General features: G+C 34.9%; 1 protein-coding gene across 10 annotated transcripts in view; it reads right to left on the bottom strand.

Annotated features, from left to right (window-relative positions):
• The window catches only part of ptk2aa (protein tyrosine kinase 2aa), a 68,302-nt gene that overhangs the window by 32,021 nt on the left and 20,804 nt on the right, over positions 1-15,477 (bottom strand). For all 10 annotated transcript variants that reach the window (XM_048203151.1, XM_048203152.1, XM_048203144.1 and 7 more), the window contains exons 4-13: positions 13,998-14,085; positions 12,272-12,351; positions 12,122-12,184; positions 9,273-9,327; positions 4,633-4,773; positions 3,688-3,765; positions 3,144-3,251; positions 1,503-1,620; positions 1,226-1,256; positions 102-166 (exon numbers count right to left, since the gene is read on the bottom strand). In XM_048203151.1, the coding sequence (XP_048059108.1) occupies positions 102-166; positions 1,226-1,256; positions 1,503-1,620; positions 3,144-3,251; positions 3,688-3,765; positions 4,633-4,773; positions 9,273-9,327; positions 12,122-12,184; positions 12,272-12,351; positions 13,998-14,085 (827 nt within the window). The remainder of the gene's footprint in view (positions 1-101; positions 167-1,225; positions 1,257-1,502; positions 1,621-3,143; positions 3,252-3,687; positions 3,766-4,632; positions 4,774-9,272; positions 9,328-12,121; positions 12,185-12,271; positions 12,352-13,997; positions 14,086-15,477) is intronic.

Genomic DNA, 15,477 nt, shown 5'->3' with positions numbered 1-15,477 from the left:
CTATCTGTGAACTCTTCTTTGGAGACTCAGTACCCAGAATACTCAGCAGGACATTAATCCAATAAACCCGATGAATCAAATAAATGGGAGGCGTGTCTTACCTGAAACAGAGATGGCACGAACTCCTGCCCGAATCCCCTCGAGCCGCTTCTCATTGTTGGCAAGTCTGTGGAGAAACAATTTCATTAATAAACAATATAACAAAACACATTTATCCATCCAAACGATGACATTCAGGAGTTCACGTGAACATTATTTTGTACCAGGTGAAAATATGCATGCTTACTTAATCCAAATAACATTGAAATGCTTTTTAAGTAACATACTACATGCAACATGCAGAATAAAAACTCTTTAGTATTGGTACTTTGTAAGATAAAGTATTTAATATTATATATATTAGATTATAAATTATATTTCTGAATTATGCCTGGGAAAATGTTACAATATTAATAATATAATACAATATTATAAAACATATAAATACAATACAACATTATATATTATTATTATATATAATTATATCATGTGTTAAAATGAATATATATATATATATATATATATATATATATATATGGTAACTGTATATAACTGTAAGTTAACTAATACTCCTCTACTATTATAGTATGCGAAAAACGGTACGCGAACAGAGTAGTATGTCCGAATTCATAGTATTTACTACTTCCGGTGAGAATCTGAAGTGCGCATACGATGGACACTTTACTATCCCATGAGGCCACGGAAGAGGATTTGTGAATGGAGTTGAAGGGATGTAACTGACGCTGGTAGGTCATGTGACAGTAACAACATGGCGGCTCTAGTACGTCTGAATTCATTCATACTACATGCATTCGTACTATATAGAACATACTTTATAGAACAAATTTAAATTCAAATGTAGAACTTTCTTCAACAGTAATGATTTCGGACGCAACTCATGTTGTTAGTATGATTTAATATGCTGCTAACATTATTTAGCACATGTTTTAACACAATGTTAACATAAATATACATGTAAATATATTTAAATTATTAAAATCATCATGACATTTTACCCAAATTATCACAAATATATTGTGATAATATAATATATACAATTCTTAATCTTTAGTTTTGTCTTGGTTTGGTGGTATTTAAACTTGGTGTCAAACTAAATAAATAATCCTGCCTGACGTCAGTTTATTAAACAGCTCAGGAACGGCAGTGAAGTGAATTTATGACTTACTTTGGAATGGATGGAAGAGCTCTCTCACCCTCTGCAGGACAGAAAAACACACAACATCAGCTGATGAATCAAACAGAAGAACAAGACCCACCCAAACACAAATCATAGTTTACTACATATGTTCTTTGGACTTGTTTTTTATTTATACCTTTTTATTTGTGTCGTGTAGATCTACTGAAATGGACAGCTGTGATTTTCCACTCAATACGTCCGATTCATAGTTTACTGCCTCTATACTACAAACATCCCACAATGCAGCAGTGTGAGGAAGACGTACCTTTCTGAGGTCTGACGATGAAGGACTGGCTGACGGCATTGAGCAGTCGACAGTAGCCGTCGATGAGGTCGGCCATGTTCTCAGCAGTGGCGAAGGATGGCGTGCTGATCGTGAGAGGCTACGAGAAAGAAGAGACTCACAATGAGCCATTATCAACAACACCAGACACATGATGACGTCAAGCTACAGCTGCAGCGACCAAAAACACACACACACACACACACACACACACACACACACACACACACACACACACACACACACACACACACGCGGCTGAAGACGCACCCACAAATGATCTCAGACACGCCCACAACAGTGTTTGTTTTTACTGTGATTCTGCTGTCGAAATTGAATGTGATGAGATAATAATAATGATAATGATAATAACAGACAACAAATACACAACACGCCTTTATATTTTGTTGTCTTTGCCTTTTGCACGCAAAAAAAGAAGTGTAGTCTAGTCCGATTCATAAACAAATGACTCTTATGAGCTGAATGAATTAATGAATTTGTAAAAAAGGCTCACAAACTCATAAGTTTATTCATATAATATTAAAGTATTTATTGATATTTTGAATTAGAATGACATTTTTCAATATTTTAATAATTTTTGTTGTGATTTTGTCAATTTTATTATATATTTTTTATATTTCTGTTTAGCTTTGGTTTATTTTATTTAAATTTTAGCTTTAGTTATTTTAGTACTTCAACTTAAAAAGTGAAAATGTTGGCAAATAACTGAATTAAAATAAGTTTTTTATTTTACTTAAAGTGTTAGTAATTTTGTTGTGCTTTGTCATTTTTATTATTTTTTATAACTTCTATTTAGCTTTCATTTTAGTTTTACTAAATTTAGTGTTTCTTTCTTTCTTTCTTTATTTATTTTGAAATTTTATTTAAATTAATTAATGAAGTAAATTAACATAATTTTTTACCATATTATTTTAAATTTAATAATATTTTTATTAATATATATATATATATATATATATATATATATATATATATATATATATATATATATATATATATATATATATATATATATATATACACAATAAGTGTGTTGCAACATACCAAAGGAAAAAAATATCTATAAAGTGTTATAAATAATAATTACAATATGTCTGACAAGGAGCGGGATGAAGCAGAAGCTTCAGAAGTTTCAACTCAAACTTTCCAGTTAGTTAGCAAAGCAAAAAGTTATAAGAATTATTAATGTAATATTTATATTTTGTTATACTTCAGCTATATTTCAATTGCCAAAAATGAATTTTAGTTTAGTTAACAATAACAATACCAGTTTAAATCAGCCTAACGAATCCGCCACAGTGTCTAAATCTGTGTAAAAATGCTGTCCAAATGACAGACAGCCAGAAAGAGAGAGAAAGAGACTGAGGAAAAGTGCAGACAAAGAAACCAAAATAACAGTGACGGTCTAAAATGAGCAGGGTTGAGCTGGATTTACACCCTTCTGAGTCACAGATCTCAATCTAAACACTTCCAACAGTAGATCCTACAATCAAATCATCAACTTCATCTCATTTGTTTTTGAGCAGAAACTCCTTCATACTTCAAAAACACATACAGGTTTTATTTGAAGGACAGTTTCTGCTCCAGCCTGCTGTCGTTTACCTCGGCGGCTCCTGCCACGTCCAGCTGTAAGACGCCCTTCCTCTCCTTCTCCTCCACGCAGGAGTAATGGATGCTCTGCACCTGGGTGAAGTTGGCCAGATGTGTCGGCTGAAAGAAAAACAGACACAGGTGAAGATGATTTACAGACTTGTAACGAGAAAAATATGCTTCGAAATAAGGAAATGCTCATGTTATGAGTTACGATGTTTCATGCACATTCACTGAACTTTCCATCAACTTTGCCTCCAGATAAAATCCTGCGTCCACATACCACAGATGATTAATCAGCAGAATATCTGATTAACATCCCTTCATTAACTCTGTACTTTGTATGAACTGGACAACTAATGTTTTTGCCACTGGAAAGGACAATGCTGCAAACTCTAACAATATCAGCCAATCAGAACAGGATTCTGAACCAATGACATTTCACTGTGGGCGGAGCTACTCATAAATAGAACCAAACAACTGACAAAAACAACTCAAATTAACAGAACAGATGGAACTCATTGGTTGTTGCTATAGTGATGTTAATATGTTTTACCGTGGAACCCTTGTCTGTCAGGTAACTGATTCCCTCTTCTGGACCGATAGCAAGATCCACTGATATGACCCAACTCGACTGAGAGAGACAGAAAGAGAGACATTTTACAAGAATGTTGCACACATTAAGAATTCATTAAGATCATTTAATCAGATTGTTAAGTGTCACTTGGCAAGCACAAACTGGTGAATAAACAAAATGTTGGATATATAATTTTATAAGGAACTGCTATTTTTTTTCTCTAGCTATATTCCTCACATTAATCCACCAAAATGAAAACAAACTGCGATATAATATATAATCATATGGCAATATAGTATAATATACACTACTGTTCAAAAGTTTGGGGTTGGCAAGAATATTTTTATGTTTTTGAGTCTCTTCTGCTCACCAAAGCTGCATTTATTTGAAAACAGTGAAATATTATTACAATTTAAAATAGCAGTTTTCTATGTGAATATATATGATTTGATACTCAAGAAACATTTATTATTATTATCAGTGTTGAAAACAGTTTCAGATTTCTGTGGAAACTGTGATACTTTTTATTTTTCAAGATTCTTTGATGAATATAAAGTTCAAAAGAACAGCATTTATTTGAAATAGAATCTTTTGTAACATTATAAATGTCTTTACTGTCACTTTTGATCCAGTTAATGCGTCCTTAAAAGTTCATTTATTAACAAAAGAATATCTCACTGACCCAATCTTTTGAACAGTAGTGTACAGTAGGTATGTAGTATAATGGAAAATACATTTAAATAACCAGTAATAAATATTTTTGGCCGGTAATTTTTCTCAAATTATTTGCTAGTGGTTTGGATTATATATATACATAATATACATAGAAAAGGTTCATTTTGGACACAGTGTCAGCAAATATAACTCCTCCAATGACCACTAGGAGGCACTGAAGGCCAGTATTTCACACATGACCTGACGTACCCCCAGAGCACAGCGAAAGCACTCTTTGTCAAATCTGTAGACGGGTGCCAGGATCTCAAAAAACTTCAGCATGCTCTGCTCGTCGTTCAGGTTGGCGAACTGCTTAAATGTTTGCTGGATCTGTTTCCTCAGCGTTTTGGCCTGAAACACAGACAGAAAGATCAGCGTTACACCTCACATGCTGAAAGAAAACATTAAAAAACTGATTGAAAACAGAACATTAGTCCCACATGACCAGTACTAGCTTAGAAATCACTCCAATAACATCATATTGAATTATACTGTGATAAAGTGCAGCAGGCAAAATCTATCTGAAATCTCTTCAAACCTGTATTTTAATTCAGAAATGATAAATAAGCTATATTTTGACATGTTCTGAAGAATGAGTTATGCATCAAAGTTTATTATTTAGGTTTAGGAGGTTGTGCAAATCACTAAGCACTGAGCTATTAGCAAACACAATAAATATTGAATGCTAAAGTAAAATCATGCCTATATAACATAACAGAATTACCCAGAATCAAGTTCATAACAACCATCAAATGCAGCTGTCAATCAAATAAAACACTCATAATACACAAAACCAAAAAAACACACTCATTTTTGGTGACCGTTCTGGTCTTTGCCACATTCAAGTCGATACGTTTAAATTCAGCAACTGAATGGATCTAATCTGCTATTAGAGATCATCAGAGCTCAGAAAGGCATTATGGGTATCTTAACAACATGAAGACACAGATCATATCAGACAAACATGTGCGCAGTCACTTCAGAAGGACGGTCCACCCTTCCTGAGAGACGTCCGGCCTGGTATCTGGTCTTACATCTGTGGAGGAATCATGGGAAAGATCCGACGGACCAAACAAGAGGGTGGAATGCAGGATTTCTTCATCTTGGGCCTCAGAAATGTGCCTCCTCTAATCTTTTATCATGACACGCCATTTCAAATATTTATTTTATGTTTGAAAGTGACAGAAATGAGTCTCCAATCCACAATCCATGAGAATACCGACAATACAAAAATCATAAATATCGTGAGATCTAGTGACATCTATGAGAATATAGTTAATAATGAATATTATTAAAGTAACAAAGATTTCAATTCAGACAGACACTGCTTTGAAGTTAAAAGAAAACTGATTAAAAAAGATAAAATAATCATCATAAATAAATAAATGTGAATAATGATTCATAATAAATAACTAATACTGCACAACAAAGTCTGAATGTTAATCTCTGTCATCTATTATCTATTCAGGTTTCTCCTCATTGGTCTTTAAGGAATATTTCTGCCATCATTTTCTTGCTACAATGTCATTCCAAACCCATGAAACACGGAGAAATTTTCAGGAAAATCCACAATTCTCTTTTTCGAACAATGAAACTGCATAGTAGATGGAGGCTGAGCTCTAAGAAAATGACAAAAATAACAATAATAATCATATTTCACATTATTACTGTATTTTTTATCAAATAAATGCAGCTTTATTGAGAAGAGGAGACTTCTATCAAATCTTACAGGCCTCAAACGTTTGATACAGTGATCATATGGACTGCTTTTATAGTGCTTGCTTTTTCCTCATTCACTGTATGGAAAACAGCAGCTCATCAAAACATTTCCTTTAATTCTCCACAGCAAAAACAGAAAGTCATAGAGGTTTGGAGCGACATAAAGATGAGTAAATGATGACAGGATTTTCACTATCCCTTTAATAAGCCCAGTGAAAAGCAAACAATAGCATTATTAAAAAAATGACACGGGGGCTCAACTCAGTGGCTGAATTTGATTTATGCGGTCAGGGTGACAGATGGCTGCGCTGATAAATGAACCCCATTTCTAACAGGATCAAATGAGGTCCGCTCTACACACTGACACTGGAAACTCTTTACAACGACGTTTTCTAGGAAGCAAACTGATTAAACGCTATAATCCGCCTAAATGAACAGCTCTCGAACATCATGAACACACAGCCGATGGGAACAGTGTGTGAGGCAGTGGAGGATGGGTTAATATCTGGGGCAGTGAAATTACACCTCTGTCCTGACTACGTGCAAACACACACACGCGCGTGCACGCATTTAATGGTGACCCCAGGGTCAGAGGACAACCCCACTATTTTACCGAGCATCTGTCTGCAGGGGTGTGTGGGATTGTCTCAATAACAGCGGTCAGTCAACACTATTCTTATGCCAGCTGCACACACCGACACCATCCAGTTTAAAACACCCATGTGGTTTTCCATGTCATCAGTTTCCCTCATTAAAGGGACAGGTCACACAAAAATAAAAATACTGCCTTCAATTACTCACTCTCATATCGTTCCAAACCCATAAGACTTTGGTTCATCTTCAGAACACATTTTTAATGAAATCTGAGAGATTTCTGTCCCTACTTTTAAAGTCTATTCACCAAAAACTCTGACGTTTCAAGCGGTCATAAAGAGATTGTAAAAGAAATCCTTATGAATTGAGTAGTTTAAGAGACATGATCGCTTTATGTGATGAACAGATTTAATTTAGGTTTTTATTAAGCTTTGATAAGCAAACCTACATACAGCACTCAAACGGAAGAAAAAAATGGTGGAGATGGGACTTGATTTTATCTGTTGGCTGTTGACTGGATCTTAGTAAACCAAATGGAGGCCGATGCATATTATATTATCAAACCGTATCGTTTTCCATCCACGGTTCGGCACACATTTGCACCGCGGTTCATCTCATATCTGACAAGGCATACGCATCTATAATATAGTTTGTTGAAAATAAATAAAACAGAAAGACAGAGTTAGGCTAATGTACACAGCAAAATCTCCAGAGTTAAATCAACTCTGCTCAGAGAACATATGGTCCCTCTCTACATAGAGTTAAAATAACACTGAAGCAGAGTTAAAGTTAATGAGATAATATGCTGTTTGTGGAGTTGTTTATTCAGATCATGAGAGATTTTGTCTTTTATCTTCAGTTGATTTCATCTAAGGCTGTGGCTGAAGTCAGTTGTAGTTCTTGTGTTTCTCTTCAGTGATTCTGCTTGTTAACAGCAGGTGTTCATCACTAATGCTCAATCATAACTTAACTGATCACTTAATTATCTCATTAACTTTAAAGGTGCTAAAGAGGATGTTTTGCTTTATACATTTTTGCAATATTACTTGAAACTGTCTTTACTAACTGATAAAAGACTATTTATTAGGTGCACTGAAAGGAATAATATTAATATACATCATCTGTGCACGAGGTAGGGCCTTAAAAACATCAGCCAATCGTTTACGCGATTGGCCCTCTGGCTTGTCAATCACTGCCGTGACGTTCCTTGTCAGAGACATGTGCGGATTGGCCTTCTGGCTTGTCAATCACTGCCATGACTTTCCTTGTGAGAGACGAGCGCGGCTGCGCGCTCCAGTAACTTTCCACACTCCACAGGCGCCGCATGCAATGTTTTTGTCAGGAGACAGGAGTAACAACTGCAGATTATGAGTTACCTGCGGTGAGTCTGACATAATGAATCCACTAACACGACACAGAGAATGCCGGTGGTAAACACTCGTGTTCCAATACTCGTGCACGAGTTTTGGGAGGCGTTCCCTCGAAATTCTTACGCATGTACTCATTTCAAAAACTCAGTAACAGTCTTTGGTTTCTCAGTCGACGAAAAGATCCTCTTTATGGATTCCCAATACATTACAGTGACGTGATCCAAAAAAAAAAAAAAAAAAAAAGTGGACAGTCACTCTTTGTTAACTTAGTTCGATGCGAGTGCCGTATGCTCCAATATGAGCAGTCATTTACCTCGTCAACAGCCGGGTGTTGATAGCGCGTGAGCGCAGGTGAGACCTGAACATCACACTGTGTTTAAACTAAACTCATTTAAGCCTTGCCAACTTAGAATACGCAAAAGAGAACTCGCAAATATTGAGTTCTCTTTCAAGTCTTGCACTTGAACAGACAAATATACACAAAAATTGTCAATATGCCCATCTTGGTGAATATCCTAGCAAACGTAAGTGAACATAAACGGTCAATAAAGACAATGCATGTGTTCAGGATCAGTGCATTATGTCTTAAAGTGACAGAAGCTTAACAAACCTGCTGTCTGTGTTTTCAATGTTCATCAAATAACAAAAGGAAATCACTCACTGCTCTTGACGGAATAGCTTTTGTAACTTTAATTATGATAAATTTTTATTTAATTTATACAGTGAAGATTATTTGCAATGTTGTTTTACATTTGATTAGCTACTTTATTCAAATTATGTACCCAAAAACTACTGTTAGATACCTGAAAAACCTGAAAAGAATCGTTTATTTTATTTGTCTCTTAAACTCTGTTTATTTGTGCTGTTGCTTGTAGTTTGATTATTTGTTCTTTTTTCTTTATTTTTATTTGACAGTAGTAATTTTTTCCCCTGAACATAGCACATAACGGACCGTACCGAAACCATGACCATAAAACTGTGATAAAAAAACCATGAGTAATTTGAACCATTACACCTCTATATATATATATATAGGGAATGATTCATCTGTGCAAAAATAACATGCATAGCATGCAACAGCAAGTACTCAACTGAAACCAGAAACATACTGCACACTAATGCATGAAAATGTAAAACTCTATAACCAATATGTTTGCATCCGCTCACCTTAACCGATTCCAATAAACTTTTGGGGAAGAAGCGTCTGAGTCCAACGTCCTTTCTGTAAAACAGACCAGAAATCTCAACACAGATGCAATGATGTCATTGCAGTCTCAAAGACTGCCAAGTGTTTTTTAATATGGACATCTACACTCATCTGGTGAACTGATCTCACTCAAGCTCTCCACTAACATGTAAAGAGCTAAAAACATCACGATGAAGCTCTTGAACGGGCTGAATGACGCGTGGAATTCGTGAAGCAGTTTTTCCAAACATCATGAAAACATCTTTGAAAACACAAGCATCACTCTACAAAATGGGAGTCGTTTGTTGCCCTCATCTACATGTTTAAAAATTATTACAACAATGAAAATCTCATGTCAACGTCTAATATGTTTTTATAGACATGCTTTAAACCCAAAAACATATGAATTTAACCTTTTCCTCCATTTGTCATTGTAATGCATTTTTGGTCTGTACTTCCAACCTCTCATTCCTGCATGAACTAATTATGCATGTTTTGGTGAAAACAAAATATATGGAAGTTAAGTATGAGCTAGCATTTTGTCTTTAGTCTTCCTATAAATATTTTTAGATTTTATCTGACACATTTATAAAAATTAAAAGTCTTGAGGTTGGGTCTCCAGGTTATGCATCAACCTGTTACATCATATTTTTTCTTTTAAAGTAATGAACAATTCATCCAAACCTTCATCATCACAATCATACATCAGTAGGAGCATGTTTACCACAATTTTGTGATCAACTAAAATTGAAATTGTAGAAATAAAAATTTGATTTGGCATTATTGTATCCAATATAATAGATAGAAAGTCTATGTTCTGTTAAAAGTGTACTTTTTGGGCCCTATCAGACTGGAGAAGTCACCTGACCTGTATCTTTCAGCGGACAGAACCAAGGTGTTTTCTCTCAGGCTCTGCGAGTGAGCGATCCGGTGGATTTAAAGCCCAATAAAACCCAACAGTCCCTGATGATTGTTTCATCGTTTAATCTAAATGAAAAGCGCTCTGGTTCAGCTTTGCTCAGCTTTAACCGCATGGCGCCTCGCCAAAAACAACTCACCCATGTTTATGGGCCTCGAGAGCGACACATCAGTCGATACTTTAAACTGATGTGCTAAACTTTTAGTCCAGAGAGGTTAACGGCACACGCTCTGCCAGACAGGACACACCTCCTCACGCGTTATCATGACCAACTCACACATTTTAGAGTAACACGAATGTAAGTATGGGAAGGATGTTATACTAATCCAACACACATGCTGCGTCCCAATTCGCATTCTACCTGTCCTAAATAGTATTCGAAATTAGAATTAGTGTGTCCCAAATCATAGTATGTTGAAATGAAAGATACCCGGATGGTCTACTTTTTCCAGTGTCATGAGAAATTGAGTCCCCTCCCAGGAATCGGGTCTCCTTTAGGAACCAGGCGGTAATGCCAGATCAAAAGTTGTTATCGTGATGTCTTGACTAATTATAACCTATTTCACTATTGTATGTTTATTAAATTAAGTGCACAAACAATTTGCTTGAAATATAAAAAAAAATGCCTATGCATTGCATAATAAAACAAACTGGAAACACAACCATGCCTAAAAATGTTTTTTTTATAAGGATAAGGATTGTTGCAACATACTATTTTACACAATAATGCATTTTACACAATAATAGCAATGTGGTAGTATATAATATTACTATTATAATTTTTTAATAAATTAATTGTCATGCTAAATACACACAAACATCATTAATTTGAAAAATGTAATTGGGGGATAGATGGATGGACAGAATTTGTAAGTTGCTTTGGATTACTTGGGGTCCTAAAGGAGACCCGATTCCTGGGGGGGGGGACTCGATTTCTCACCACACCGGTTAGAATCCGAAGTGCAGATCCATGGACACTCTAATATTTGCCCACAACCCATTGTGCGCTGGATGAGGATTTGATTAGAACTACAAAAAGTGTTAAAAAACTACAAACACGGCGGATGTGCGAGTACGACAGTTAAGTAGGTTCAGGTAAAGGGGTTTGAGTGATTAATAATCAGTATCTAATGTTATCCATGTTATATTTCATCTGCAACAATGTTGCTAACCTTTTTAAAAAGACTTTTGGTCATTAACTTTTAAATGCATCATTGCAAATACATGAGAGACCCACAACTGGCAGATTAACGTGCTACTACATTTCTCTCCGATATAGTAGGAAATTAAATTAACAACTAAATGTGGGAGATTTTAACCTACTAACCTATTTGTCTGCTCTTCTGCTGCATTCTCAAAAGTATGGACTTTTTCTTCACAAAAACAGTAAAATAACAGTGGTTCAGAGGTTAACCAGGTGATGACTTCCTTCCCTCCAGCTGCTGTCAGGGCAGCTGTCACTCAAATCAGACTGGCGCTGTGATTGGTGTGCGCTCTCTGCCCTGTCCCGCCCCCTGAGGGGCCAGAACACTGCTGTGTGACTGCGGGCGATCAGACGGAATGACCCGGAACTAATGCACACGTGCGTGTGTGTGTGTGTGTGTGTGTGTGTGTGTGTGTGTCAGTCCCGCTGAGGTGGAAGAGTGACTTTGTGCGTGTGTAGCAGTGTAATTGTAGTTAACAAAAACTAAAACTATAAAAAACATGTTTATTATTTGAAATAATATAAACATTAACTGAAATAAGATAAAAAGTATCTTATTTCATCAAGTTGCCATGTCAACATTTTGAGATCATACTGGTCACTAACTGTGTCATTTTGGCCATTAGACTCTATTAGATATGATATTCAGCATTATTCAGCATCATCTGCCATCACGAAACTCATATCGATTAGCTGACAACACTTACTCTAAGAGTTCATAGTTGGATTTTTTATCCAGAGCGTTTCCTCTCATCTCTCTGTAGAATCTCCTGGAAAAGACAAAAGCACAAATCAAATCAACACAAGCTTTTCAAAGTTCTCCTGCAGCTCAGAGTCTGACCGGAGGAGGAACGGACCTGATCTCAAGACATCCCAGCTTCAGGGCAATTTCCTGCTCCACCTGATCTGCCATCTCCAGCATGTAGTCATTCTTCACCTGTGGACAAAAATATGCTCTATTGAGATTTTACACAAACATTCATCCCAGAAAAATGCTGTACTTCACACAGGATATTTGACTATAGAGTGCTTTCGCATTTGGATGGATAGATGGATGGATGGATGGATGGAAACAGGAAGAGGAGACAATGATGGATGGATGGATGGATGGATTTTGTAAGTTGCTTTGGATAAAAGTGTCTGTTAAATAAATAAATAAATAAATAAATAAATAAATATATATATGTAAATGAAAGAAAGAAGTAAACTAAAACTTATTTTCAATAAGCAGTGTTTTTAACAGATCAATATATAGTATCATAATCATTATATTTAAATATAATTTATATATAATACACTTATATAATAATTTTAGATATAATTTTATATTAAAATATTGTTATACTTGATATAAGTATAAAATGAATACATAAATTAATATGATATAATAAATATACAATGTATTTTTCTTTCATAATAATACATTTTTATAGAATAATATGATGAATTAATATTTTTGATATCAACGCCAGTTATATTACAATTTTTAGATGTAATTTTTATATTAAACCTTTTAGTTTTATATTAAATTATGAATTTAATATAAACATGAATAAAAATAATAAATATATTAGTACTTTTTCTATAAAAATACATCATAATATGAAGTACATGATAATATGTCATAATATAATGCAATTATTTTTAATAGTTCATATAATAGAATTTTGTATAATACATCTTTGAAAATTTATATTAAAATATTATTTGTATATTAAATTATAAAGTATTTAATATAAACATGAATAAATAAATAATTAGGGTTGTCAAAAGTACCAAGTCGGTTCTGAAATTTTTAAAAATCTGACGATACCAGCATTTCCCCCTAGCTATTTGAGCGCTGTTGAGTGGATTCTTAAACACCTCTGATTGGCCATTGAGTTCACGTGCTCAACAGATACATCTGTGATTGGCTACAATGATCAACGCTTCAAAAACATGTTGTAAATTTCAGTACAGACTTGGTACCGAAGTTGGTACTTTTGACAACCCTAAATATAATATAATAAAAATACTATGTACTTTTCCAAATTATAAATATTGCATTATTATTATTTGTTCTTGTTCTGCTACAGTATGTCATTACTGTAGCAGAGTGCGGGAGTGTGACTCTGAGACTGTATCTGTGATTGATGACGTCTCTGAGAGCTCAAGCTGTTTTATACAGTGACGCCGCAGCAGGTGTTCTGCTCCAAACACAAACACTAAATCACTCATCACGGCCCGCAAAATAATACGACTTCATCACAGAAGGCCTTTACACAATCTGCCGTAACGTCCTTCTATTGTCCAGATGATAAACAGCCTTAATAACACTCATCCATGATTCTTCCTGTCAGCGGGAACGCTGCAGTAGGATTGCGGGATATCGCGGTCAATGCTCTGATGTTGTTAACTACCGAGGCTTCTTGAATGACGGCGAACGGAACAGACACGCGCCACAAACTCGCTGACCTACTTTGACCACACACACACACTCAGAGCCTGTGGCCATCACACACACACTGACTCCATCTGATGAAGCCGTTCAGACACCAGCGGGATGGGCGGATGCTGAGATGCTGCGAGGGCACCTTCACCCACCTGCTGATAAAAGTAGCTCAGTGTCGGCTTGTCTTCAGCAAACTGATTAAGGAAGCCCTTGGGCAGGTAACGGATCCGCAGTTCATACCTGAGGAAGAGAGGGAAAAACACGGTAAATAAGAGAAATGACAGGAGTCACCATGTACCTAAAAAACACACACACACTGTATGCAGCAAACACATTACCAACACAGTTATTGAAGGATAATACAATGAAAGCCTGAAAACGGGGAACAATACACATTAAAAAGACAATGCAGACCTCCCGCTCACGGCACACACATGATCCCTGCGTGATCTAAACACTCAAAACAATCAATACTGGAGGATTTATCATTGGAAACGTGCAGCTGATCACTGCAGCAGAATGAAACACTCAATACTGATATGAGCCATGAAAAACCCATCATGAGCACAACACATAAATCACTGTCAAGCGCAGCAGTCAAATCGTTATTGTTCTTTCCAGCATCTACTCTGATCTTTTCCACAGTCTTTTACAGCATGGCTTCATTTGAAGAGTTCCCTGCTGCACCACTCCAGAGGAAATGATCCTTCATGGCTTTTCATGACTTCCTGGAACTTGCTCAGGAAATGATCGAATCTCAGTTCCTGAGAAGTGAAGAAAGCAGGAGCTCAATCGCAATTCGCACACTAAAAATCACGTCTGCTGGGAGAGGCGGTTTCTCTGGTGTTAAACCGTAAAATTTGTTCTTGGCTTTTAGGATCATAAAATTAAATAAACAAAGGTTGGGAACCTATATGGCAAAAAACTTTGCTTTTGTCTGACCAAAATATATGCTAAATATGTTGAAAAATTAATACGACATGTTTTTCCAATATAAAATAAAACATTTTGCCTTAAAAATATTGTTTAAATCTCAAATTAAACCACATTATATTAGAAAATGTACTTCAAGGAGCAAGAAAACACATTTGCAGTGAATGCAAAATGTATTTTGGACGATATAAACAAATAACTAATAAATAACTAATAAATACAAAAATAATATAATATATATTTTAATATTAAATATATTTATTTATAAATATATAAAATATGAGGAAATTTACCTATACACACATATTATATATTTTTATAATATGTTAATTTAAATATTATATATACAATTTTTTAAGATGAAATTATATGCCAAAACTGAATTTTAACATCTATATGAGACACACACACACACACACACATTATATATATATATATATATATATATATATATATATATATATATATATATATACATATATATACACACACACACACATTTTAAAATATTTGTAAAAAATATATCTAAAAAAGTAATTATATATATATATATATATATATATATATATATATATAAAATTGTGTGTGTGTGTGTATATATATATACACACACACACACACACACACACACACACACACACACACATACATTTTAATAATAATTATATATATATTTTACTGTATGTGAAATGTGTAGCA

This window comes from Megalobrama amblycephala, linkage group LG9 (genome assembly GCF_018812025.1).
Source record: "Megalobrama amblycephala isolate DHTTF-2021 linkage group LG9, ASM1881202v1, whole genome shotgun sequence".
NCBI lineage: Eukaryota > Metazoa > Chordata > Actinopteri > Cypriniformes > Xenocyprididae > Megalobrama > Megalobrama amblycephala.
The sequence above is the reverse complement of the archived record's forward strand: the minus strand, read 5'-3'. Positions and strand labels throughout refer to the sequence as shown.